Source organism: Prionailurus viverrinus, chromosome C1, assembly GCF_022837055.1.
Source record: "Prionailurus viverrinus isolate Anna chromosome C1, UM_Priviv_1.0, whole genome shotgun sequence".
NCBI classification, from domain to species: domain Eukaryota; kingdom Metazoa; phylum Chordata; class Mammalia; order Carnivora; family Felidae; genus Prionailurus; species Prionailurus viverrinus.
The window spans coordinates 67,491,119-67,516,636 of NC_062568.1; the positions used below are offsets into that span (position 1 = coordinate 67,491,119).

The 25,518-nt window shown below is 37.8% G+C and overlaps 1 protein-coding gene and 1 non-coding gene across 4 annotated transcripts in view; one reads left to right on the plus strand and one right to left on the minus strand.

Annotated features, from left to right (window-relative positions):
• The window catches only part of PLA2R1 (phospholipase A2 receptor 1), a 126,603-nt gene that overhangs the window by 63,483 nt on the left and 37,602 nt on the right, over positions 1-25,518 (plus strand). For all 3 annotated transcript variants that reach the window (XM_047870178.1, XM_047870176.1, XM_047870177.1), the window contains 7 exons: positions 382-554; positions 12,965-13,167; positions 14,882-15,027; positions 18,251-18,335; positions 21,012-21,144; positions 21,733-21,768; positions 22,246-22,403. In XM_047870178.1, the coding sequence (XP_047726134.1) occupies positions 382-554; positions 12,965-13,167; positions 14,882-15,027; positions 18,251-18,335; positions 21,012-21,144; positions 21,733-21,768; positions 22,246-22,403 (934 nt within the window). The remainder of the gene's footprint in view (positions 1-381; positions 555-12,964; positions 13,168-14,881; positions 15,028-18,250; positions 18,336-21,011; positions 21,145-21,732; positions 21,769-22,245; positions 22,404-25,518) is intronic.
• TRNAP-UGG (transfer RNA proline (anticodon UGG)) lies at positions 1,709-1,793 on the minus strand. Its single transcript has one exon. It is a non-coding gene; the product is annotated as a tRNA-Pro (tRNA).

Below are 25,518 nucleotides of genomic sequence, written 5' to 3' on the forward strand. Positions count from 1 at the left end.
CCTGCACGCACATTAAAGCAAGGTATGTGCTGTGTGGCCTAATTACAAAACAGGGCACTTGCTGTGCCAAGAAATATATTGCTAACTTTATGGGCTTTACCACATATACTCTGAAACTGGAGCTGGACTCTATTCCTTGAAAGAATTAAGCCTTGTCTTTGAGACTCAAATTCTCCTCACTCATCTAATTCTGAGCATTGCAGTGACCTTTGGCATGTATTAGTAATGCTCAGGGTCTATGAGTATTTCTCTGCTCCATGTTCTGAAGAATTCGTCAGAAGTGCTTATTCTGGTGCCATTCTGTGCACCTCATTATGCTTTAATGACAATTTTTTATTGCCCAGGAACTTACTATAACCATTTCCTTTTTCTGTTTTTAAGGTTTGAACAGGCTTTTATTACCAGTTTGATCCGTAGTGTGGTAAAAACGAAGGGCAGTTATTTTTGGATAGCTCTTCAAGATCAAAATGGCACAGGAGAATACACTTGGAAGACAGCAGAGGGTCAGAAGTCTGAGCCGGTGCAGTACACACACTGGAATGCATATCAGCCTCGTAAGTAGAGAGAATTATAACATCACCCCTCCCTCCTGTTTCCTTTGCTCAAAATTCCTTCCACCGCGTGATCCAGCTCCTCTGGTGCTTCCTTAATGTTTTCTTAATGCCTAAATCAATTACAACAATTACCACAGGTTCTCAGGGGGTGAAATATGGCTGGTCTTTTTTAAAAGTATGACGCATGTGACATTTGACAGGTCCAAGGTGTAAATTCATTGCTCAAGACCACACATGCCTTTATTAGCAGGAAGTCCAGTTTCTTCCTCCTTAAAGGCTTTCCCCCCTCCCTCTCCCCCTGCCCTTGATTGTCCAAGAATATCAGGGGCTTACTCAGCCCAGACTAGTCTGATATACTTCAAAGCACAGTGAATGGGCACATATAGGTACATCTAATCAGTCCACAGTCACAGCCACTTTGCCATGGAATGCTGACCCATTACTTAGGTAACACTCTTGTTAGTCCATCTCCTCCATGGGCTTCTGTTATCCTTAGCCAGGATTTCAGAGTTGCTCTATTAGTTCATCCTCATATGCTCAGCTCTGAATCCCAAAACGTGAAACTGTGCCAGGTTAGTCAGTTCCAGAGAAACGAGTGGCTTCAGCCACAAACTACCCTAGAACTAGCCCCTTTGGAACAAGCTTTAGGCCCTTCTTAGGTGACCAGCCTAGACCCAACACACCTTTACATCAGCATGAATTCCTATTTGGATGCCTTGGTCCCTTTCTTACTTACGGGCCTCAATCAGGGCTACCCTAAGAGATGATAGGCAATAAGATACCTCTAAATGTGTTCCTGGAGGAAATGGGTTAGGGGGCCTCAGGCTCTTCCCTGAGGAGAGATAGGTATTATTATAATACTATCAAAATAATTTTCTTATATCAAATATATAATGATAATAATTAGTCAAAGGACCAAATATACCAATTAAAAGACAGAGATTGTCAGAGAAGATCAAAAAACAAGACCCAACTGTATGTTGACTACAAGAAACCCACTTTTTATTTTTATTTTTATTTTTTATTTATTTTTTTTAATTTTTTTAACATTTATTTATTTTTGAGACAGAGAGAGAGCATGAACAGGGGAGGGTCAGAGAAAGAGGGAGACACAGAATCTGAAACAGGCTCCAGGCTCTGAGCTGTCAGCACAGAGCCCAACGCGGGGCTCGAACCCACAGACCACGAGATCATGACCTGAGCCCAAGTCAGACGCTCAACCAACTGAGCCACCCAGGCTCCCCAAGAAACCCACTTTTTAAAAGAAAGAAAGAAAAAGAAACCCACTTTAAATATAAAGGCACAGGTAAATTGAAAGTAAAAGGATGGACAAAGATATACTGTCCAAATACTAATCAAAAGAGAACAGGAATAGCTATATTAATGTCACAGAGCAGACTTCAGAACCAGAAAAGTTTTCAAGGATTAAAAAAAGTGACATTACATTATGGTAATGGAGTAGTACTCTAAAAAGACATAACAGTCCTTAATGTGTATGCACCTAACAACAGAGCATCAAAATACATGAGCAAAAAACCCTGATAGAATTGCAAAGAGAAATAGATGACGTTATTATACAGTTGGAGACTGTAACATCCCTCTATCAGAAATGGACAGGGGTGCCTGGGTGGATCAGTTAGTTAAGCGTCAACTTTGGCTCAGGTCATGATTTCACAGCTCATGGGTTTGAGTCCCGTGTCAGGCTCTATGTTGATAGCTCAGAGCCTGGAGCCTGTTTTGGATTCTGTGTCTCCATCTCTCTCTGCCCTTCCCTGCCCACATTCTCTCTCTCCCTCTCTCTCTCTCTCTCTCTCTCTCTCTCTCTCTCAAAAATAAATAAACATTTAAAAAAATTAAAAAAAAAAAAGAAAAGAAATGGACAAATCCAAGAGACAGAAAATCAGTAAGGACAAAGTTGAACTCGATAATACTGTCAATCAACAGGATATAATTGATATCTATAGGCTAGTTAATCCATCAATAGCAAATTACACATTCTTCTCAAGCTCACATGAAATGTTCACTAAGATAGACCACATATGGCCAAAAAACTCACCTTAACAAATTTAAAAGAATAGAAATCATATAATGTCTTCTCTTGGTCCACAGTGAAATTAAACTAGAAACCAATAACAGAAGGATAGCTGGAAAATCCCAAAATATTTAGAGATTAAACAACACATGTCTAAATAACATGTGGGTCAAAGAAGAAATCTCAAGAGGAATCTTAAAACATTTTAAACTAAATGAAAATGGTAATCTAAAATCAGCAATCTCTGGGATGCCTGGGTGGCTCAGTAGGTTGAGTGTCCGACTTCAGCTCATGTCATGATCTCATGGTTCATGAGTTCGAGCCCCACATCAGGCTCTGTGCTGACAGCTGGGAGGCTGGAGCCTGCTTCAGATTCTATGTCACCCTCTCTCTGCTCATTCTCTGCTCACACTTTGTCTCTCTCTCTCTCTCTCTCTAAAAAATAAATAAATATTAAAAAAAATAAAACCAGCAATCTAAGTATTAGAAGAGAAAATTAAATCCGAAGTAAGCAGAAGAAAATAAATAATAATAATTAGAGCAGAAATCAATAAAATTGAAAACAGGAACTCCATAAAGAAAATCAACAAAACCAAAACCTGGTTCTTTGAAAAGATCAATGAAATTGATAAGTTTGTAGCCAGGCTCACTAAAAAAAGAGAGAAGACATGGGGCACCTGGGTGGCTCAGTCATTTAAGTGTCTGACTTTGGCTCAGGTCATGATCTCACAGTTTGTGAGTTCAAGCCCCACACCAGGCTCTGTGCTGACAATTCAGGGCCTGGAACCTGTTTTGGATTCTGTGTCTCCTCTCTCACTGCTCTTCCTCCACTCATGCTCTGTCTCTCAAAAATAAATAATCATTAAAATTTTTTTTAATTAAAAATAAAAAAAAGAGAGAAGACACAAATTACTAACATCACAAATAAAAGAGGAGGCATCACTACAGATGCCAGGGACATTAAAAGGATAATAAAAGAATATTATGAACAACTCTATATCCACACATTTGATGACCTAGATGAAATAGACCAATTCCTTTAAAGATATAATCAGACAACAAGTGTGTGTCTTGTTGTGACACACACACACAAGAAGAAATAGACTATCTGAATAGGCCTACAGCTATTAATAAAGAAATTGAAACAAAATTCATAACTTTTCCAAACAGAAAGCACCAGGTCCACATTGGTTCACTGGTGAATTCTACCACACATATAAAGAAGAAATTATGCCAGTTCTCTACAATTTCTTCCAGAAGACAGAAGCAGAGGGAATACTTCCTGTCTCATTCTGAGGCCAGCATTACCCTCATACCAAAATCAAAGATGTTGCAAGAAAAGAAAACTAATGACCAATGTCTCTCACAAACAAAATAGCAAAATCTTCAATAAATAATAAATTGAATCCAACAATGTAAAAAAGAATTATACACCACAACCAAATGGGACTTATCCCAGTTATACAAGGCTGGTTCAACATTCGAAAATCAATTAGTGTAATCCATCACATCACCAGGCTGTAAAACAAAAGTCACATTATCATATCAATGGATGCAGAAAAATATTTGACAAAATCCTATACCTATTTATTTTAAAAACTGTTAGCAAACTAGGAATAGAGGGGAACTTCTTCAACTTTATATATTTAATTTTTTTTAACATTTATTTATTTTTTGAGACAGAGACAGAGCATGAGTAGAGGGGGGAAGCAGATTGAGAGGGGTGACACAGAATCCGAAGCAGACTCCAGGCTCTGAGCTGTCAGCATAGAGCCCAATGCAGAGCTTGAACTCACCAACTGTGAGATCATGACCTGAGCCGAAGTCAGATGCTCCCTGACTGAGCCACTCAGGTGCCCATCTTTAGAAAGAACATCTACAAAACCTACAGATATCATAATTAATGGTGAGAAACTAAAAGTTTTCCCACTAAAATCAGAAACAAGGCAAGGATGTTCCCTGTCAACAGTTCTTTTAAACATTGTACTAGAAGGCCTAGCCAATGTAGTAGGATAAAATAAAATAAAATAAAATAAAATAAAATAAAATAAATACAGACTGGGAAGAAAGAACTAAAACTTTGTTCACAGATGATAAGATTGTCTATGTAGAAAATCAGAAAAAATCAATAAAAAAATCACTTGAACTAATAAGTGATTATGGCAAGATTGCAATATGAAAGATTAATGAACAAAAGTCAATTGCTTTCCTGTATAACAGAAATGAACAAATGGAGTTTAAACTTAAAAACATATTATCATCTACATTATCACCCCCAAAATGAAAAACTCATATATAAATCTAATGGAATATATATAAAATCTATATGAGAAAAACTATACACTTTAATGAAAGAAATCAAAGAACAAGTAAATAAATGGAGAGATATTCCAAGTTCATGGATAGAAAAACTTGGTATCATCAAGATATCAGTTTTTCACAAACTTCCCTATAGATTCAACACCATCCCAATCAAAATCCCAGGAAGTTATTTTGTGGATATTGAAAAAACTGATTCTGAAGTTTATATGGAAAGGCAACAGACCAAGAATAGCCAATTCAATATAGATGAGGAAGAACAAAGTCAGAACTGACACTACATGACTTTAAGACTTACTATAAAGCTAGAGTAATCAAGACAGTGTGGTATTGGGGGGAGCGGGGGGGGGGAAGGTGGAAAGACAAGTCAGTTGAACATAAGAGAGCCCAGAAATTGACTGACATAAAACATAGAGCTAAATGTGAGTCCCAAAGCTGTAATACCCTAAAGGGTAACATAATAGAAAACCAGATGACCTTGGGCAAAACAATGACTTTTTAGATATAACACCAAAGGCACAGTCCATGAAAGAAACAGTTGATTTGCTGGACTTCCTTAAAACTAAAGACTTCTGCTCTGAGAAAGCCAATGCCAAGAGAATGAGAAGACAAGCCACACACTAAGACCAAATGTTTGCAAAAACCACATCTGACAAAGGACTGTAATCCAAAATATACAAAGAATCCTTGAAACCCAACAATAAGAAAATGAAGGACAAGAATTAAAAATGGACAAAAGATCTTAAATTAAGTTATATAGATGGCAAGCAAGCATATGAAAATATGTTCAACATCATATGTCATTAGGAAATTATAGATTGCAACAAGATACCACAGCACACCTATGAGAATGACCAAAATCCAAAACATGGGTGAGGATATAAAACAATGGGGACACTCATACATTGCTGGTGGGAAAACAAAATAGCATCCCACTTTCAAAGACAGTTTGATAGTTTCGTACAAAACTAAACATACTCTCACCATATAACTCAACAATCACACTTCTTGGTGTTTACCCACATAAACTGAAAACTGATATTCACGCAAAAATCTACACATGGATTTTTATCGAAGTTTTATTCATACTTGCCAAAACTTAAAATTAATCAAGATGTCCTTTAGCAGGTGAATGGATAAACAAAATATGGGACATCTAGACAATGGAATATTATTCACTGCTAAATGAGCTATCAAGCCATTCAAAGACATGGAAGAAATTTAAATACATATTACTAAGTGGAAAAGGCCAGTTGAAAAGTCTACAAACTACGTAATTCAAACCATAGAACACTCTGGAAAAGGGAAAACTATGACACAGTAAAAAGATTACTAGTAAAAAGTGGTTTCCAGGGGTCAGGGGGAAGGGAGGGGTTGATAGACCGAGCACAGAGGATTTGGGGGACAGTGAAACTATTCTATATATACACAATGGTGTATATATGTAATTATACACTTGTCCAAACCATAGAATGTACAACACCAAGAATGAAACCTAATGTAAATCATGGATTTGGGGTGGTAATGATGTGTCACTGTAGGCTTTAACAAATGTACCATTGTGGTATGAGATGTTAACAGTGGGGAAGGTTTTACCCATTTGAGGCAGGAGGTATAAAGGAAGTCAGTACTTTCCACTGTTTTGCTATGAATTCAAAATGCTCTAATATACATAGTTTATTATTCTTTAAAAAAAAACTATACTTTAAAAAGATGACTGCAAGGTGAAGTTAAGACAAATCAGATTTTTTGTGTGTAAGCATCAGTTTAGGAAATGTGTATAGAAACTGGTGACTTGCATGGCTCTAAACGAGAAACATCATAATTCACTCAGTAAACAACCTTCTTATTCTACAAATCTGTGAATATTATTAAAATGCAGACAATAGTGAAGTTCCATGTCACACTATTACTGAAAAATAAAAAAAAACTCAGGCTTCATTTCTAATATACCTCGGAATTTTGTTAGGAATGTCTATACCTGTCAAAATAAATTAATACGTTTTGAATAGACAAAATCTTGGTTCTTAATGTTACCTTCCTTGGGGCATATTTGGATGTCTAAAATCTGGAACTGAAGCAGAGCTCCTTGTCATTCATAAGTTTCTACTATAATTTATTTGAGTGGCACTACTCTTTTCCTCTTCTCCCTGAAGCAAAAATAATATCATGATGCTCAGTTTGGCTGCTCATGCTGACTGACATTGAGTAAATTGTCTCTGAATAAGATGAAAATGTAAATCTTTTTTTGAAGAAAATAGCAATATAAAAGCCTCTGTGTTTCCTTTTTTCTTTTAAATTGCAGTTTGCAGAAATGCCATCCTAAATCACATTTTTTCCCTGCCTGTCACAAAAGTATCCATTAACTTCGTCCTCATGTCAGAATCTTAATCCAGCCCAGACCGACTATATAAATTGACCACTGAATAGGAAGCCTGCAGTTTTTTTATAAACTTAGCCAAGACTCTGTCTTTATGTCATATCATCAAAATATTCAATCTGTGGGGGGAATCACAGTTCTGCCACTTTTTTCAACATTGTATTATGTTCACCAGTAGTGTAATGACCCACCATATACCCATCACCCAGTGTCATCAATTACCAACTCACAATCTATCTTGTTTCATCTATATACTCACCCACTCTCCCCAACACTTCTAATATTTTGTCATAGCAAATCCCAAACATCATATTGTTTCATCCACAAATATTTCAATATCATCTCTAAAAGATAAAGACTTCTTTTTTAAAAACGTGAATATAAGACAATTATTACAGCTAAAAGTAATTAACTATAATTTCATAATATCATAAGTCTTCAGTTAATGCTCACATTTCTAAATGATTCATAATATTATACGACAGATTTTACAGTTTGTCTGAATCAGGATCCAAAAAGGTTTATACATTTGCAGTTGGTTGATAGATCCCCTAAAGTCTATTTTAATCTCTACATTTCCTTCTTCTTTGCCCCCTCCTATTTTTAAAAAATTTTATTTGTTGATGCAAGTGGGTTGTTTGTCCTGCAGAGTTTCCTACAGTCTGGACTTTTTGATCGAATCCCCGTATGTTGTTTAATGCGTTACTCTAACCTCTTTATTTTCCATAAAATTGACATTTTTATTTTTAAGAAGGTAGAATCAAAGGCATTATATAATTCAGATTTTCTTTTCTTTTGGAAAACCATTTCATAAGTAGTTGTGTGTTCTATCTTAAGGCACATGTTCACTTTTCTCACTTTTTGCAATGTTAGAAGCCGCTAATTATCAATGCCTAGATCCATTGATTCCTTAGGGGTTACTTCAGAGCTTCCTATCTGGGATATCTTTATAAAGAGATAGTTTCCTGCTATTTTACTAAAACAACAACAGCAAGGAGACTGTGGCACTTGGTATTTTAAGAGAAGTAACTATTCAGGTAAAACAGGAAAACCAGTTTTGATACATACTAACTAGTACCAGTAATTAAAGGGAAAAAATGGGGACTTTCTTATTTAGGGACACTAAATGGGATAACTCCAGAACATTAATCCCAGTTGTCCCAAGTCAATAGAAATCTTCTGCCAGTGACAAAGAAAATGGGATGCCAGTAGAGTAAATCAGATCTCTTTTTCTTGAAAGTGCCCTCCACATAGCAAAGAAAAGTCTGTCCAGCAGGTAGATAGGCTGATCCATTTTAACGCTTCCCAGAGTTCTGAAGTGAGGACAAACATATTCTCATTTCTGGGCACTCTTTGGGTATTTTCATATTTTTTTTGTAATGATGTAAGTAACTGTCATACAAGGTAAAAGTGGGATCAGAGATCTTTACGGAAATGCTGTGATCACACACAGAAAAGAAACATGACTATAGAAAAGGAGGAACATAATTGAGGGGAAGATTCAATCATTGATTCAACAGCTATGTATTGAATGCCTGCCTATTCTGTACCTTGGCATTGTCTCATAGTAGACTTAGTTAAATCTGTTTTCAAATTCTGCATCAAACCCCTCACTGTGTGGCCTTAGGCAAGTTACCAAACCTCTGTGCCCCAATTTTTCCATTAGCAAACTGTAAATACTGATATGATATCCATCTCAGAGTTTTTGAAGTTAAATAAAGACCATATAAAATACCTAACAGCATTACACGGAAGCTACCCCCATTGCATCACTTTTCTGCATGAAGATGGAGAAAAGGACAGAGAAGAAAGGTGGGTAGATCATATGATCATATGATTTTTTTTCTTTTAGTCTATTGATATGGTGGATTACATTAATTGGTTTTCAAATGTGGAATTATGTTTGCACACCTGGAATAAATCTCACTTGGTCATAGTAAAAAAAAAAAAATGATGGGAAAGGGTTATTGCAAGGAATCGGAAAATAACTAAACAGACTAAAGAAAAATAATTGTCCAGAGGCTCTGAAGGCCCAGCTACAGTTACCTCCTACCCTGAGGCCACAAATAGATTTTGTTTGTCTGCTTTCAGATATTTGACCAGAGAGGTGAAAAATGGAGGCTTTCTCACCTCAGTTCAATTTATATGGTTAGATAGCTTTGTCAAATGGAAGGGGCTAGAGCAGTGAGTTGGAATTTCTTAATTGACCCAAAGTAATCCTATTCGTGTTTTTTTTAATGTTTATTTATTTTCGAGAGAGAGAGAGAGAGAGAGAGAGAGAGAGAGAGAGAGAGTAAGTGCGCGAGCAGGGGAGGGGCAGAGAGATGAGGGACAGAGGATTTGAAGCAGGCTCTGTGCTGACAGCAGAGAGCCCAATGCAGGGCTCTAACTCACAAAACCGTGAGATGTGACCTGAGCCAGAGTCAGATGCTTAACCGCCTAAGCCACTCATTCATGTTCCATGGACAGAGTGAAGGGGGATAGACGGAGGGTAAGGCAGATAAGGAGAATCAGTTTAAATGTGAGATTCACCACAGAGAAACAGAATGATAATTTTTCTCCAATGGGAGATGAGTTATTGAATTTGAGAACAATATCTCTGGGAGAAAACCCCCTCCACTCCCACCCATACCTTACCTTTATTATTTGGCTTTTGCAAGCATGCCTACAATATAGGATTATAAATTCGGTTTATATCTCCCTTATCCCAGTCTCCCTTTATTACACTGCTTTACTGCTTCTTTGGGGCTGAGACTCCAAAATTCGGGTCAAATGTTCCATTAAGTTAACCACTTTAGAATCCCAGTAACATTCCCACAGCATTTTCACCTTCATAGTAGTTCACAAACATCTCCTTCTCTACTAATGAAGATGAGTTGAGTATCTATAGTATCTAAAACCAAAGCTATTTAATCATTGTCTGATGTGAAAAAGGCAAAATGCAAGACCAACAACAAAAAAAGTATATTACATTTTAAATTTGCTGAATCGAGCTTTTTAAAAATTCCTTGAACGTGCAGGCAGAACTCATGCCACAAAATCCCAGCTTTTGTAATAAACAGTCAAAAAAGAATAGAAGCAACATCTTAGGGCTGGTTTTAGCCCTTCCTATCTTTCAGCGTGCTTTTAAATACATTATTCCATTTGATCTTCATGAAAACCACCGAGGAAAAAAAGGAATTCTTATCCCCACATTTCAGACAAGGGTTTTTGTGTGTGTGCGATTAATTAACCTGTTTGAATTTTGAGTTACTAAATATTTGTGCTGAGACTAGAAGCCCATACTTCAGGTTCCAAGTCAAGGATGCTGGGGAAGGATGATGGAATTGAGAGGGAATGCATGTACCCAGCTCTCTCAACTAGAGCAACTCCATTAGCATATTATGTTTGAGGCTTTCATGTGGATTTCCATAGCTCAATTTCATTACAATCTCATCACAGGGGAGTATGCAACATCCCCTCTATTGTTCAGGACCCAGCTAGATTGTGAGATGCATTCCAAAATTACATTGAACAGGACTGCAAAGCTCCATTCATGACAGATTGCAGTTGCATGCTATAATCTTTTCCCCTTGTGTGGCCCCCAATCTTTCATTCATCTTTAACACTACCTAGGTGTTCTGGCCAATGGAGTCAACTAACGGCTTTTGTATAGACCAACTCTCTTTTGACTTTCTTTGCTTCTATACAGGTCATACTAGTCATGTTTTCTTGTTTACTACTGGACATATTCACCTTTGTGGGTCTGACATATCAGCACACACACACACACACACACACACACACACACACACACGACTGTAGGCTTCTTGTGGATGGCCATGATGCCTGGTGTCTAACACAGTGTGTACACTCAGGATTGCTGAAGACACAAACACTGGTTCTGTAAACACTGGTTCTTTCTCCTTTTCCACAAACTCTTCCATTCCTTTAGGAGAGGCTCCTTGTATGTCCTCCTCTGTCTTCTTTCTTCTCTCTTCCCCTCTTCTTCAACCCTCTCTTTAGTCTTTCTGTGAGTGTAAAATAACCACCCATGGCTGACAAGGATAAGTCCAGTTACCACGTGTTTAAAAAAAAATTGAAGCCATTCTTTGTGATGGAAATTAAGTAAAACACATATATAGTCCCAAGTAACTACATTTTAAAAAGTGCCTTTAGGTCCAGAGTCATCAGAGTCCTCAAATGCTCCATCTCTAATTGCTTGCTTTTTTTTCACAAGCATCCCTTGAAAACTCTTTTTCTCCTTTTCAGCCCTCAAAACACAGCTAAAATGTCAGTTGCTGCAAATCCTTTACTGATATCCCGAGGCATACTCCATCACCCCTTCTGAAATCTTCCACAGAAATCTTACTATAGTACTTCACACATTATGTTCAATGAATTAATGTGTCTATGCCTCACACTAAAATAAGGGCTGGGGGTTGTTTGTTTTATTTTGTTTTGTCCTCCTTTCTCTAGTAGCTAATATACAGACTAGCCTGGTATGTAGATATAGATGCACAATTTTGTTGTGGTTGAATTTGATTTAAATAGATGAATGATCACTTTGGCTTCAAGAAAAAAGGTTCATTCTTACTCAATTTTTATTCTATTTTTCAAATGGGATTGTTTTCTATTATTCACTGAAAATTGAGGGGTATTTTTTTTAGCTATCCTACGAGTTGTACAGAACTAACAACAAACTTGGCACCTTAACTCAACAAAGAAATTGTTTCTATGGAAAAACATGGTTAATTTTCCAAAATGTTCAAACATACACAAAAGAATAGAACTTCATCCAGAACTAGATGGTCTTTGCCTTTTCCTTAATGTCTGCCTTTATTCCTGCCCCCAGTTTTACTCCATATGTGATTTAGCTCATTCTCTCCACTCTCCCATGGTTGGCAGTTTGGTTTTGTGTGATGTATCTTGTAGTCTGCCTTGAATCCATCATTTATGTATTTTCCTGGTCAAATCTATTTCTCAGAGGGTAAGCACTATGCATTTTTCATTGTTGGTTTTTCACAATGGGGTATGAGAGCATGATGTACAGAGTAAGTGCTCAGTAAATGGTGGGCTAAACTTTGCTCAGTTAAAAAAAAGTGCAATAATTGGAAGTAGAGGAATGTTGGCATTTGATTGAAATATTGGGGATTTGATTGGCTATGGGGGATATTTCAGTCCCAGGTTAAACAGTGCCTAGTTTTCTATCATTTATCATCTGAGCTCAAAATGTCCAAATTTCAGTCTTCACAGGCTCTCTTCCCTCACTTTTTCATCTTCTATTCTTTTCTCCAAAGATGAAGAGAAGATAGTCCTGTTAGTAAAGCATTCTTTCGCATCTTTATTGTTCTTATGTGGTCTCTTCATTATGAGATGTCAGTTATGCAACACTCCAAAGACCAGTATTCCAAGAACAAAATGTTCTAGTCATTCTGGTATTAAAAAGTGCTGTTTTCAGGGTGCCTGGGTGACTCAGTCTGTTAAATGTCTGACTCTTGATTTTGGCTCAGGTCATGATCTCACAGCTGATGAGATTGAGCCCCACATTGGGCTCTGTGCTGACAGTGTGGAACCTGCTTGGGATCTCTCTCTCTATCCCTCCTCAACTCACGTTCATTCCCTCTCTCTCTCTCTCTCTTTCTCTCTCTGTCTCTCAAAATAAATAAACATTTTTTAAGTGTTGTTTTCTGCTTTTAGGCTACAGTGGTGGCTGTGTTGTCATGCGAGGAAGGAATCCACCTGGTTGCTGGGAAGTGAAGGACTGCAGACAATTTAAGGCGATGTCCCTGTGTAAGCAACCAGTGGGAAATCAGGAGAAAACGGAGCAGGAAGAGAGATGGCCCTTTCACCCCTGCTACTTGGACTGGGAATCAGAGCCTGGCTTGGCGAGCTGCTTCAAGGTGATGCCAAGGGTATCTAGACATTCTGAATGGAACAAACATTATTTCAGTTTTGTCCATGTATCTCAAATTCCTTTATTCCAGAGCAGTGCCTGGCACACAGCAGGTACTTAATATTTGTTGGCTGCCTCTATCTTTTCAATTATATTCCAAAATTTTAAGTTGAAAGACTGACATATCCCTGGTGATACTGAAGGCCTCTTCACGAAGATTGTTATCCAGGCCCCAGTCAATGTTATTTTTGTTGCAATGTACTCCTGACTGGGTATTGAAATGATACAATTCCATATCGTTTGTAAGAAAAAGAATAAAGTATTTATTAAGGAATACTATCATTTTGCTGCTAAGAATAGCTTTTGCAGCTTGCCAGACATCTGAGGATCAAACAAATTAATACATATGCTTGATATGTGTGTGTACCTGTGTGTATGAAAAAAAGTGTGTGAAGAAATGTCTTTTTGCAAATCAGCTTTAGATCCTAGATATAAATCACTACCTACAATCCTCTTATCATGAAATATCTGTGAGTGCACTCAATTTAATGTACGCATGCACAATCCTACACTGAATTCATTGGGTAACAGTGACCTCACAAAGCAGTAAGTTAAACTTTACAAATGAGTAAACTGAGGCAGCAGGATGAAGTGATTTGCCCAAGATCCCAATTATTTGTTGACAGAATTGGAATAAATTCCTGGTCTTGGGAATCCCAGTTCAGTGCTTTTTCTACCATATATTACCCTGACGTGACAACAAATGTAAAGGTGTGGTTGATGGGCATGGTGGTAGGATTGATGAATTTTAAGTGATTCAAGAAAAGGTTCCCAGAGGAGCTGAGTTTTGACATATAATTTAAAAGATGGAAAGGCTGTGCTGTGGCCCAGAGGGCTGGGAAAACCATTCATTCTGGTCTCAGCAAATCAGAGCTTGGCGAAGCCTGGCCGCAGGGTGCCTGCCTGGCGTCAGAAACTCGGGAGCAGTGTCAGGCAATTAAAAACAAGGAGGGCACAGAGGCCCAGGATTTGGAGTTCTGTGTTTTTGGGCCCTTACCCTTGATCTTAAATAAAGTCAGGACCAGACTCTCCATTTGACTGACTTCTTCCTGCTACTGCAAGGACAGCTGAGAAACAGCAGAGAATTTAGGCACAGCTAAAACCCAAAGAACTTAGTAATATACCTGCCCTAGGTCCCAGGTCTCATTTCTCATTTCTTGCTGTGGGTCAGCCAGATTCATGATCCTTCAGCCAATTCTAATTTGTCAGAAGGCAATCTGGTGGGATGGAAATTCATGGGCTCCTGCAGGAAGGAGTGCTGGATGTAATCCTAGTCCTGCCTATTTGTAGCTCTGTGACTGGAAATTTGTAATCTCTCTTAGTCTGACTCTCATTGTCTCTTGACAAACATTTATTAAGGGACAAGTATATGCCAGCTACAGGAAATTTAGAAGAAAAAAAAAGGAACTCAAGGAGTTCCTTTATAAAACTGAGCTGATTCCTTCTATCATTCTCATCAATTTGTTGTGAGAATAAAATGAGATAACAGTTTTACGATGAGTAGACACATTCTAGTTCAATAAATGTTATTTTCCCCTACTGGGTCAAGCTTTTAATATAGATTAATGACAATTATATTACTGTTATTTTCTTGTCGAGAATTAAGCAACCTCACCTTATCCATGATAGTGTCAACTTTTCTTTGCTTCTTACTAAACCAGGTATTTCATAGTGAAAAAGTCCTGATGAAAAGAACATGGAGAGAAGCAGAAGCATTTTGTGAAGAATTTGGAGCTCATCTTGCAAGCTTTGCCCATATTGAGGAAGAGAATTTTGTGAATGAGCTTTTGCATTCAAAATTCAATAGGTAAATACTTGTTCATTTTGAAAAATGCAATCAAATATTCTGTCTCCCAGTTATGAGTTCTCAGGGAAGAGTATCCCAAATATTTGTTTAAAATCTCAAGTATTTAAGCCTAAAAGCAACTAGCCATTAGTTGTGAAAGAAAAATACGTACATATACAGTTTTATATTTATATTGCACCCAGTTCTCATTACATAAAACAAAGAACAAAGTGATGATTGTTTTGATATTTGAAATTTTTTCTGTGTACTTCAAATCAGAATTTTAGAGCTTCTCTGCCAAACTCAGTAATTATCTAGCCCCGTGATTTTCAAACTGTTGCCTGGGAATCCCAAGAGTCCTGGAACTCAGGACTGGGAAGGGAACAAGGGACAGAAGTCCCGCTTCTGTGCTCACTGACCTACGAGAGCAGCTCCCACCAGCTCCTCTTCTATTTATTTTGTTATAATAGAGTCCATGTAAGATTTTGCTTGGAAAAAAAAAGAAAGCCCTATTGATTGATTCCCAATTTTACATTTGAGGAACCAGGCATTCACTTGTTGGCACCTACCTCGCAAGTTTACAGAATCTTGAACTGCATGGAGTTAGAAAATCAATTTAGTTTAAACTTGAAGAAACGTAAAAGGCTTGTACTATTTTCTACCCAATACAAAAATTCGTTCTGCGGTATTCCTGTGGTCATCTTCTGTCTGCACAATTCCTTTCAGAGTGCTTCTTATTTGGGAGAATGCCCGTTCCATTACTGGAGGGTGATTTCAAAGATCAACTTTCTAGTAAGCCAGAGCAATACAGATCAAGTCTACTCTATTTTTGGTTATTTGAGGACAGCCATTATGTTCTCTTTTAGTGAGCCTTCTTATCCATTGGCCTCTTTCTGTAAAATGTTCTTGTCAACTAGCATACATGTTTGGAATATCTTCTATGGAGGGGGTACTTTTATATGCATAGTTGGCTGGAGCATGCAATAGATAGGATGGACAAAATCTCACCCCTGAGAATGTTGTAGTCTAAGGGGGCCTGACTCCATGGCTCCACACATTTATTTAGTAAAAACAAATGTTAACACCAAGTACCATGCTCTAAGCTCTGGAAACCTGGAGTCTCAATGAAACACTTGCTTGAATCACAGAGAAAAATCCAGAACAACTTTTTGAGGAAAATCCTGGTCTTCCCATAAGTTTCCTTTAGGATATTCCACAAAAAGATTAATATGTAATATCTATCAAATTATTCATCTCCAACATCAACAGTAATGACCTTAATGGTAGGAGTCGTTGACAACATCTCCCAATGTGAGTTTCACAAAGCACTGTTGGGGGGGAAAAAGTCAAATATGTTTGCAAAACAAGGCACAAACTTGGAAATTGCCATATGCTTCTAGAAGGAAGCACTTTCTTTGACCACAAATCTCCCTCTTTTTTTTTTTTTTTTTTTTGAGAATACTTATCAACATTCCATGGAACTGCTAGTGTCTATGGGAAATGCTGACCTAAAAATCATGCTTCCCAAATTTGGCTGATTATCACACTCACTTGGGACACCTTATAATACAGAACCCTCTGGTCTCACACCAGAGCTGCTGAGTCAGATTCTCTCAGACTGAAGAAAAGTTCAAGAAGCTTCCTGATTAATTGGATTTAATTGGATTGTTAGTCTGGTATGAGGCCACAGATCCAAGGGATATGGGATTATCTCCATCCTTCTAAATTGTAACTTTGCTTCATGACTTTAGCCCCTTGCAAAACATCCTTTCATACTTGAGTATAGTGAGGTTTGCTATGTGAAACAAACATGTGCAAACTGCTTCCAAATTTGCTGTGAGATCAAATATCATTATGTCATTTCTATTTCTATAAGTTCTCACACTTGAAATTACTTTAATATTAAGCATCTATCAAATTATTAATCTTTAGCACTTAATCATAAAAGCTATATAATATTACTTTGTGCCCAGACTGCCAGGGAGTTCAACAAAATTTCATGTTTGCTTAGAGCAAATAAAACAAATCTCATAGTTAGCATATATTCTCCTCCTTATGGCACTGGTTTTCTATTTCTATTTTATTATTTATCATATTATTAAAAATCATACAATTTTAGGAAATGGATGAAGAGAAAATTAATGCCAGTTCATTACCTAAGAGCCAGGACATATCAGGAAAAATGTTGAACTCTGTGAGTAAAGGAACAAAAAGTTCTCAAGGCAGGAGAGTGATATGAATTCCCAGCCTAGACCATTGATGTTAAGGTACCTGGCTTAACCTTAAGGCAGCATCCTCTGCCTCCATAACCTTATAAATTGTAAATTGTAAACTGTAATCATGGCAGTTGCCAGCCAGGCCCCAGTGACCTCTCGGATTTCTAAGTCACATTTTACTTTCATTTGTATTGCTCAGGCACAGTAGCTCTCATATTTGAGAAGTGGATGCTTCAGAATAGTCTTTCTTCTCTGTACTAACGAAAATAAAGCATCTGTCATGATTTCTGAATCTTTTAAATCTTTAATTCTCCAAATTATTCTCAGAAAATTGTCTGTGGTTTGATGTATTTTTCCTCCACCTAATAGGAGGGAAGATGGTTCTCTGTGGGGTTTCTCACCACATCTAACCCAGTGGTGACTGCCGAAGTTAATCTACTGTGCCTCAGACTGATTTGCTATGAAATTATTTATGTTGGGATCTGAAAAAAATAAAAAAACAAAATCTACTGTGTACCTTCTATTAAAGGGGGTGGTGGTAATTAACCTTCAGAGAATACATGAACATTTGACCAAAAAAAAAAAAAAAGCAACAAATCAAAGCATAGTAAAGTAATAAATACATAGTGAAATAGTAAAAAGTCCTCTAGGGAAAAGATGCTCCAAAATTTCTTACCAACTTGCTTTCGTGTGTTCTTATCTTGGTTGAAAGGTGTTGCCACTCCTAATGAACATGAGAAAGCAATGTTCTCAATATAGGTTGACTTTTCCCCCAACCGCACGTCACCAGTGAGCGCACCCTATAAGCCAAGAGAAATGGGAAGCCAGGCTAATCTTCTCTACATTCATTTCATAGCTCAGGTTTTGCATAAAGGAAATGTTCAATAAATGTTTGTTTGACTTGATCCATCCTGCCAGTAGTATCAGCTGTTTCCTACACACATAATTACTTTAAAATATTTCTTGAACCTTTTACATAATGTTATGAATTCAATAGGAAGAGCAAGTTTTTGTTTTTCTGTTCACAGGACAGAAGAAAGGCAATTCTGGATTGGATTTAATAAAAGAAACCCACTGAATGCTGGCTCCTGGGAGTGGTCTGATGGGACTCCTGTAAGTTTTTCCAAACTGAAGAAAAGGAAATGAATTCAAAACAGGTGGCCCTGGAACACCTTGGTAAACCAGCCAACAGAAACTGGAAATAATGACTATATTTCCTGTGACTCAGACCCAGATCGAAAACTGCACCAGATCTCAGTACCATTAGAGTAATTTCTGCAAAGTCCTGGGAAACCTTTACTAGCCACATAGATCTGAGGCCAACTGTAGGATCTTATCCTGGAAAGGAATCAAAGATCTCTGAAATGTCCCCAGACTATCTCCCATGTGAAGTCTCAAGAAAGAAGCAACCATTGTTTAAAATAATATGAGGCTTTCTTTACCCCACCCTCCCTCTCTGGCTTAGTACCTAATTATATGAATGTGGGACCCAAGTCCAGATTACAATGGAAAAAAAACATTTCAGTTTATCTCTAAAAGGACAGAAATGCCACACTTAGAAATACCATCTCCTCAACCAGAGCAAGTTATTCAGAAAGAAAAAATAATACTTTGCTTTTCATTCAGCCTCATGCTTGTAAAATCCTCTGTGAAGGAAAGAAAGAAGAAACTCCTCCCTATTACATTTTTTTTCAGGCGCAATGAGGAAGTCTCACATTTCCCTCAAGATGATAGGGAAAAAATGGAAGCAGTATCCCAGATTGAAATGGGATTCATCTGAGGCCCATGCAAAATCAAGTTATTCAGTTTCACCTGTGAAATGGGGCTACTAGCAAGAGTCGGCAGTGAGCATTTAATGCAGCTGCTATTTACTGAACCTGAATTATGTTCCAAACACTGGGTTGAATGTGCCGCAGCATGATCTCATTTCCCCTTATGATGATTCAGTGCAGTGGTTATTAGAATGCTTAAATAGTTTGCCTAAAATAATGCTTCAGAGAGCCAGGATTTGTACACACGTTGTCTGCCTCCAAAGCTATGATGTTATAATGTCTCCCAGTTGGCAAAATATCAGCAGCCAAACTTTGACGTAGTAAAGATCAATAGAGAAATAAGATCTCTAGCCCCACTAGAGAAAATCTGTGGCAAGGAAAGGATCTGTGGAAAACTCAATGTGGGAAACAAAAATAATAAGGCCATGCTAGTTAAATATATATATATATATATATATATATATATATATATATATATATATATATAAAACGTATTTTCACCTCAGTGCTGCTTCTCTGAGAAGGATATCGGGACCAGAGAGTAGGAAGAGATCTTAGAGATCACGCAGCCCCACCCATCTATTTTGCTGTCAAAGAAACTGAGGCCCAGAGAGTGGAAGGAACTTAGCAGAATCCGCCTGCTACATAAATGGCAGCCACCATATGGCACACTTGGGTGATTAATGTCAATGTGGCACTTGAAAAATTAAATGTGCCGTGTAGAGGTTGAGAATGCTTCCTTTTGTTTTAGTAAAGCAGTCTTATTAGTAATAGCGAGGAACAATGTGGTTCAGAATAAATGAGATAAAGCCATGAAGCAGTGCACTGAGTTCCTCACCACCACTCCCTACTAGACAAAACAAATATTCAAATGCACACCATTGACTAAATCTGAGCTTACATACATGTAAGCTAGATGAGTTATTGTATGATTGTGTACATGTTTGAAGAGGAGTATTACATTTCAAACATCCTCTTTTTCCCAAATTTTTGCTCCAGTTTTACTTGTGGTCCATCCATTCTTCTGTCAGGTAGCCATTAAATCATTGAGAAGAATGAATCTTTACTTCATATCCCTATACACGATCATTCATGAAAAGTGTGAATCGTTTCCCAATTAAAGCCAGTGATGAATTAAAATTTAGTGACTGATGGGGGCGCCTGGGTGGCGCAGTCGGTTAAGCGTCCGACTTCAGCCAGGTCACGATCTCGCGGTCCGTGAGTTTCAGCCCCGCGTCAGGCTCTGGGCTGATGGCTCGGAGCCTGGAGACTGTTTCCGATTCTGTGTCTCCCTCTCTCTCTGCCCCTCCCCCGTTCATGCTCTGTCTCTCTCTGTCCCAAAAATAAATAAAAAAAAAAAAAACGTTGAAAAAAAATTAAAAAAAAAATTTAGTGACTGAAGACGAAAAGCTTAGCATACATGCAAAAGAATCTACATCACAGAAGGGACTCAAATCTGACAGATCAGAGCCTTTCAGAAGTTTACCCAGGGTCCCAGGACAAGCCTATTGCAGCCAGTGAGACAACAGTACAACCTCAGAAGGGAGCATGCACCTGATTGTTCTCTCTGGAGAAAGGAATAGCATGCTTCTTTTTAGGAAAAAAGCATCCTTAAGGAAAAATGCTAATTTGGTTAGCTTGTTCTTTGCAAATGTGGGACAATCTTTAAATGCAATCTTTTTAAAAAAATTTTTTTTAACGTTTATTTATTTTTGAGACAGAGAGAGACAGAGCATGAACGGGGAAGGGTCAGAGAGAGGGAGACACAGAATCTGAAACAGGCTCCAGGCTCTGAGCTGTCAGCACAGAGCCGACACGGGGCTCGAACTCACAGACCACAAGATCATGACCTGAGCCGAAGTTGGCCGCTTAACCGACTGAGCCACCCAGGCTCCCCTAAATGCAATCTTATCCAGACATTTCTTAAGCTTCCTCCAGAAGCCTATTGTGATTTATTTACAGAGAAACTTTTTGTGGGGGATCATCATTAAGAAATAATGAACTTGATCTGCTGCAGGTTGTCTCTTCATTTTTAGACAATACTTATTTTGGAGAAGATGCAAGAAATTGTGCTATTTATAAAGCAAATAAAACATTGCTGCCCTTGCACTGTGGTTCCAAACGTGAATGGATATGCAAGATTCCAAGAGGTAAAAATAGTAATAAGATATTTACTATGTGTTTGCTTTCTAATAATCCATAGCACTTTTCCAAGTGAAGAGTTACAGAAATCTAAAATGTAAGCATCCTGGTCTACAGTACCAACAACCCTCGTGATGAACCAAATTGCATGAGTTGAGCAAAGGATGCATCGTAGGGGAATGAGAAAAGGTGACACCACGGCAGTATGCTAATTTAGTTAATGGGAAACAAAGATAACCAACTGTATTGTGGAATATGATATTTTTCAAGTACAGTCTGGAAGAAATGTCACTGTGACATGACAAGCAAACCAAATCACTTGTCAAATGAGTAAGAGAAAACACCCGCCACAGTGTGTGCCACACAGTAGGCCCTTGACAAGTGCTCACATCCTTTCTTCTTTAATCAGAGGCCTCTCTTGAGCCTCCTTTTCAGGTTTGAGAACTAACCATATTTCAGACAGCACAAAAGTACCTGGTTTTTAAATGCTCTTTTAAAGAGCAAAGTCCAAGATGTTGTGTTTAGAGCTGAAGTACTTCAGAGTTGGCGCACTTGTGAAGAAATGTCCCTCAAGGTGGCTTGTTTTCACTTTGCAGATGTGAGACCCAAGATTCCACCCTGGTACCAGTACGGTAAGAGCTATCCTGGCGGTTCTTCAATTTCTAACTACCTGCTATCATATACAATTACTGTATTATTACAGTCCTCCAATCGAGCCTCTCTTTTCTTATTTCAATCCAGAACTAATTTTCTCAAAGTAACTAATAATCAAATTAATAAAAGTCATTAAATATGATTAAAGATTAGTATTATAGCTTAACACTCTTTTCATGACATGTGACTTTAAAATATGCATTTATCCCAGACCTTGGAATACAAATGTAGGTTTCTTAGCTATACCAAGGAAATTAAGCAAATTATATGCTGAGTTATGTGTATGTAAAAATATTTATGTATATGTAAACGCACACATTGTTTTTAATGCTAAGCAACTGAATTACAAATTTGGGGTCGATCATAACATATCCTATTAAGTCTGCATTATATCAGTCAATAGTTTTTGCATGATTTGCATTGGTTTTTGTTTTTTTGGTCTTGTTGTTTTTCAGATGCACCCTGGCTCTTTTATCACGATGCAGAGTATCTTTTTCATACCTATGCTGCAGAATGGTCCTCCTTTGAGTTTGTCTGTGGCTGGCTACGTGGTGATCTTCTCACAATTCATTCTGCACATGAGCAAGAATTTATCCTCAGCAAAATAAGAGCGGTATTTCAGTATAATTAACCATGAGAGATTCAGAGCTTAGCCCCTTCTTCGGTCTTTGGGAGGATTTTTTTTTTTATTTCAGACATTTATTTAAGTTTCATTAAAAGCCACAGGTTTTTTAAGAATTGTTTTTCTTTTTCGTATAGGGATTAAGAGAAAATAATGGAAACACAGGCTTACTATGTTGGTCATCATATCACTTTTCTTGATTCTTAGTAGCATCAGTATGAGTAAGTAGGGCTTTATTGTTTTAGTGAGGGTCATTCAGTCATTCTGGACATATTTATTCGGAGTCTACTCCTTGAAGGACTTGGGCTCTATCAGTGATTAAAACAGACCAAAATTCCTGCCCTTGTGAAGCTTATAATCTAGTCTGAGAAGAAAGACCATAATCAATATAAGCACATAGCATTAGAAAATAGTTTAGAAAAAGACAAATAGATAAATGGAATGGGAGAAAATAAAGCACAAATGAGAGACATGGTATACTGGGGAGAGGGTGGGAAGAGCACATGGTTGATTTAAAGTTCTGAATTTTACTTACAAGAGTACAGTATTTATAAGACTCTAAAGACTCAATATTCAGAAAATGATAGGGAGTGGTTTTCCATTTCAATGTAAAACAAAGACTTAGACAATCTTTGAGGAGCTAGGCTAATTGGAAAGGCACCCAAAACCTGTTAAATAATGAAACAGACTGCCAGGAATAGTATATGTTTTCCTTGTGTTTCTTCACCAAGCATTTATTAAGGTAAGTGTTTATTAAGTATTTTTTAAGTATTATTAAGTATTTATTAAGGTAAGTGTCGGGGATTGTGATATTTGTCAAAAACATAATGTCAAGAACACAAAAATGAGATACAGACTCTGTTTTTATTTTTTTTTTTTTTTTTTTTTTTTTCTGAAATTTATTGACAAATTGGTTTCCATACAACACCCAGTGCTCATCCCAAAAGGTGCCCTCTTCAATACCCATCACCCACCCTCTCCTCCCTCCCACCCCCCATCAACCCTCAGTTTGTTCTCAGTTTTTAACAGTCTCTTATGCTTTGGCTCTCTCCCTTTCTAACCTCTCTTTTTTTTTTTTTTTCCTTCCCCTCCCCCATGGGTTCCTGTTAAGTTTCTCAGGATCCACATAAGAGTGAGACCATATGGTATCTGTCTTTCTCTGTATGGCTTATTTCACTTAGCATCACACTCTCCAGTTCCATCCACGTTGCTACAAAAGGCCATATTTCATTTTTTCTCATTGCCATGTAATATTCCATTGTGTATATAAACCACAATTTCTTTATCCATTCATCAGTTGATGGACATTTAGGCTCTTTCCATAATTTGGCTATTGTTGAGAGTGCTGCTATGAACATTGGGGTACAAGTGGCCCTATGCATCAGTGCTCCTGTATCCCTTGGATAAATTCCTAGCAGTGCTATTGCTGGGTCATAGGGTAGGTCTATTTTTAATTTTCTGAGGAACCTCCACACTGCTTTCCAGAGCGGCTGCACCAATTTGCATTCCCACCAACAGTGCAAGAGGGTTCCCGTTTCTCCACATCCTCTCCAGCATCTATAGTCTCCTGATTTGTTCATTTTGGCCACTCTGACTGGCGTGAGGTGATACCTGAGTGTGGTTTTGATTTGTATTTCCCTGATAAGGAGCGACGCTGAACATCTTTTCATGTGTCTGTTGGCCATCCGGATGTCTTCTTTAGAGAAGTGTCTATTCATGTTTTCTGCCCATTTCTTCACTGGGTTATTTGTTTTTCGGGTGTGGAGTTTGGTGAGCTCTTTATAGATTTTGGATACTAGCCCTTTGTCCGATATGTCATTTGCAAATATCTTTTCCCATTCCGTTGGTTGCCTTTTAGTTTTGTTGGTTGTTTCCTTTGCTGTGCAGAAGCTTTTTATCTTCATAAGGTCCCAGTAATTCACTTTTGCTTTTAATTCCCTTGCCTTTGGGGATGTGTCGAGTAAGAGATTGCTACGGCTGAGGTCAGAGAGGTCTTTTCCTGCTTTCTCCTCTAAGGTTTTGATGGTTTCCTGTCTCACATTTAGGTCCTTTATCCATTTTGAGTTTATTTTTGTGAATGGTGTGAGAAAGTGGTCTAGTTTCAACCTTCTGCATGTTGCTGTCCAGTTCTCCCAGCACCATTTGTTAAAGAGGCTGTCTTTTTTCCATTGGATGTTCTTTCCTGCTTTGTCAAAAATGAGTTGGCCATACGTTTGTGGGTCTAGTTCTGGGGTTTCTATTCTATTCCATTGGTCTATGTGTCTGTTTTGGTGCCAATACCATGCTGTCTTGATGATGACAGCTTTGTAGTAGAGGCTAAAGTCTGGGATTGTGATGCCTCCTGCTTTGGTCTTCTTCTTCAAAATTCCTTTGGCTATTCGGGGCCTTTTGTGGTTCCATATGAATTTTAGGATTGCTTGTTCTAGTTTCGAGAAGAATGCTGGTGCAATTTTGATTGGGATTGCATTGAATGTGTAGATAGCTTTGGGTAGTATTGACATTTTGACAATATTTATTTTTCCAATCCATGAGCAGGGAATGTCTTTCCATTTCTTTAAATCTTCTTCAATTTCCTTCAGAAGCTTTCTATAGTTTTCAGCATACAGATCCTTTACATCTTTGGTTAGATTTATTCCTAGGTATTTTATGCTTCTTGGTGCAATTGTGAATGGGATCAGTTTCTTTATTTGTCTTTCTGTTGCTTCATTGTTAGTGTATAAGAATGCAACTGATTTCTGTACATTGATTTTGTAGCCTGCAACTTTGCTGAATTCCTGTATCAGTTCTAGCAGACTTTTGGTGGAGTCTATCGGATTTTCCATGTATAATATCATGTCATCTGCAAAAAGCGAAAGCTTGACTTCATCTTTGCCAATTTTGATGCCTTTGATTTCCTTTTGTTGTCTGATTGCTGATGCTAGAACTTCCAGCACTATGTTAAACAGCAGCGGTGAGAGTGGGCATCCTTGTCGTGTTCCTGATCTCAGGGAGAAAGCTTTCAGTTTTTCCCCGTTGAGGATGATGTTAGCTGTGGGCTTTTCATAAATGGCTTTTATGATCTTTAAGTATGTTCCTTCTATCCCGACTTTCTCAAGGGTTTTTATTA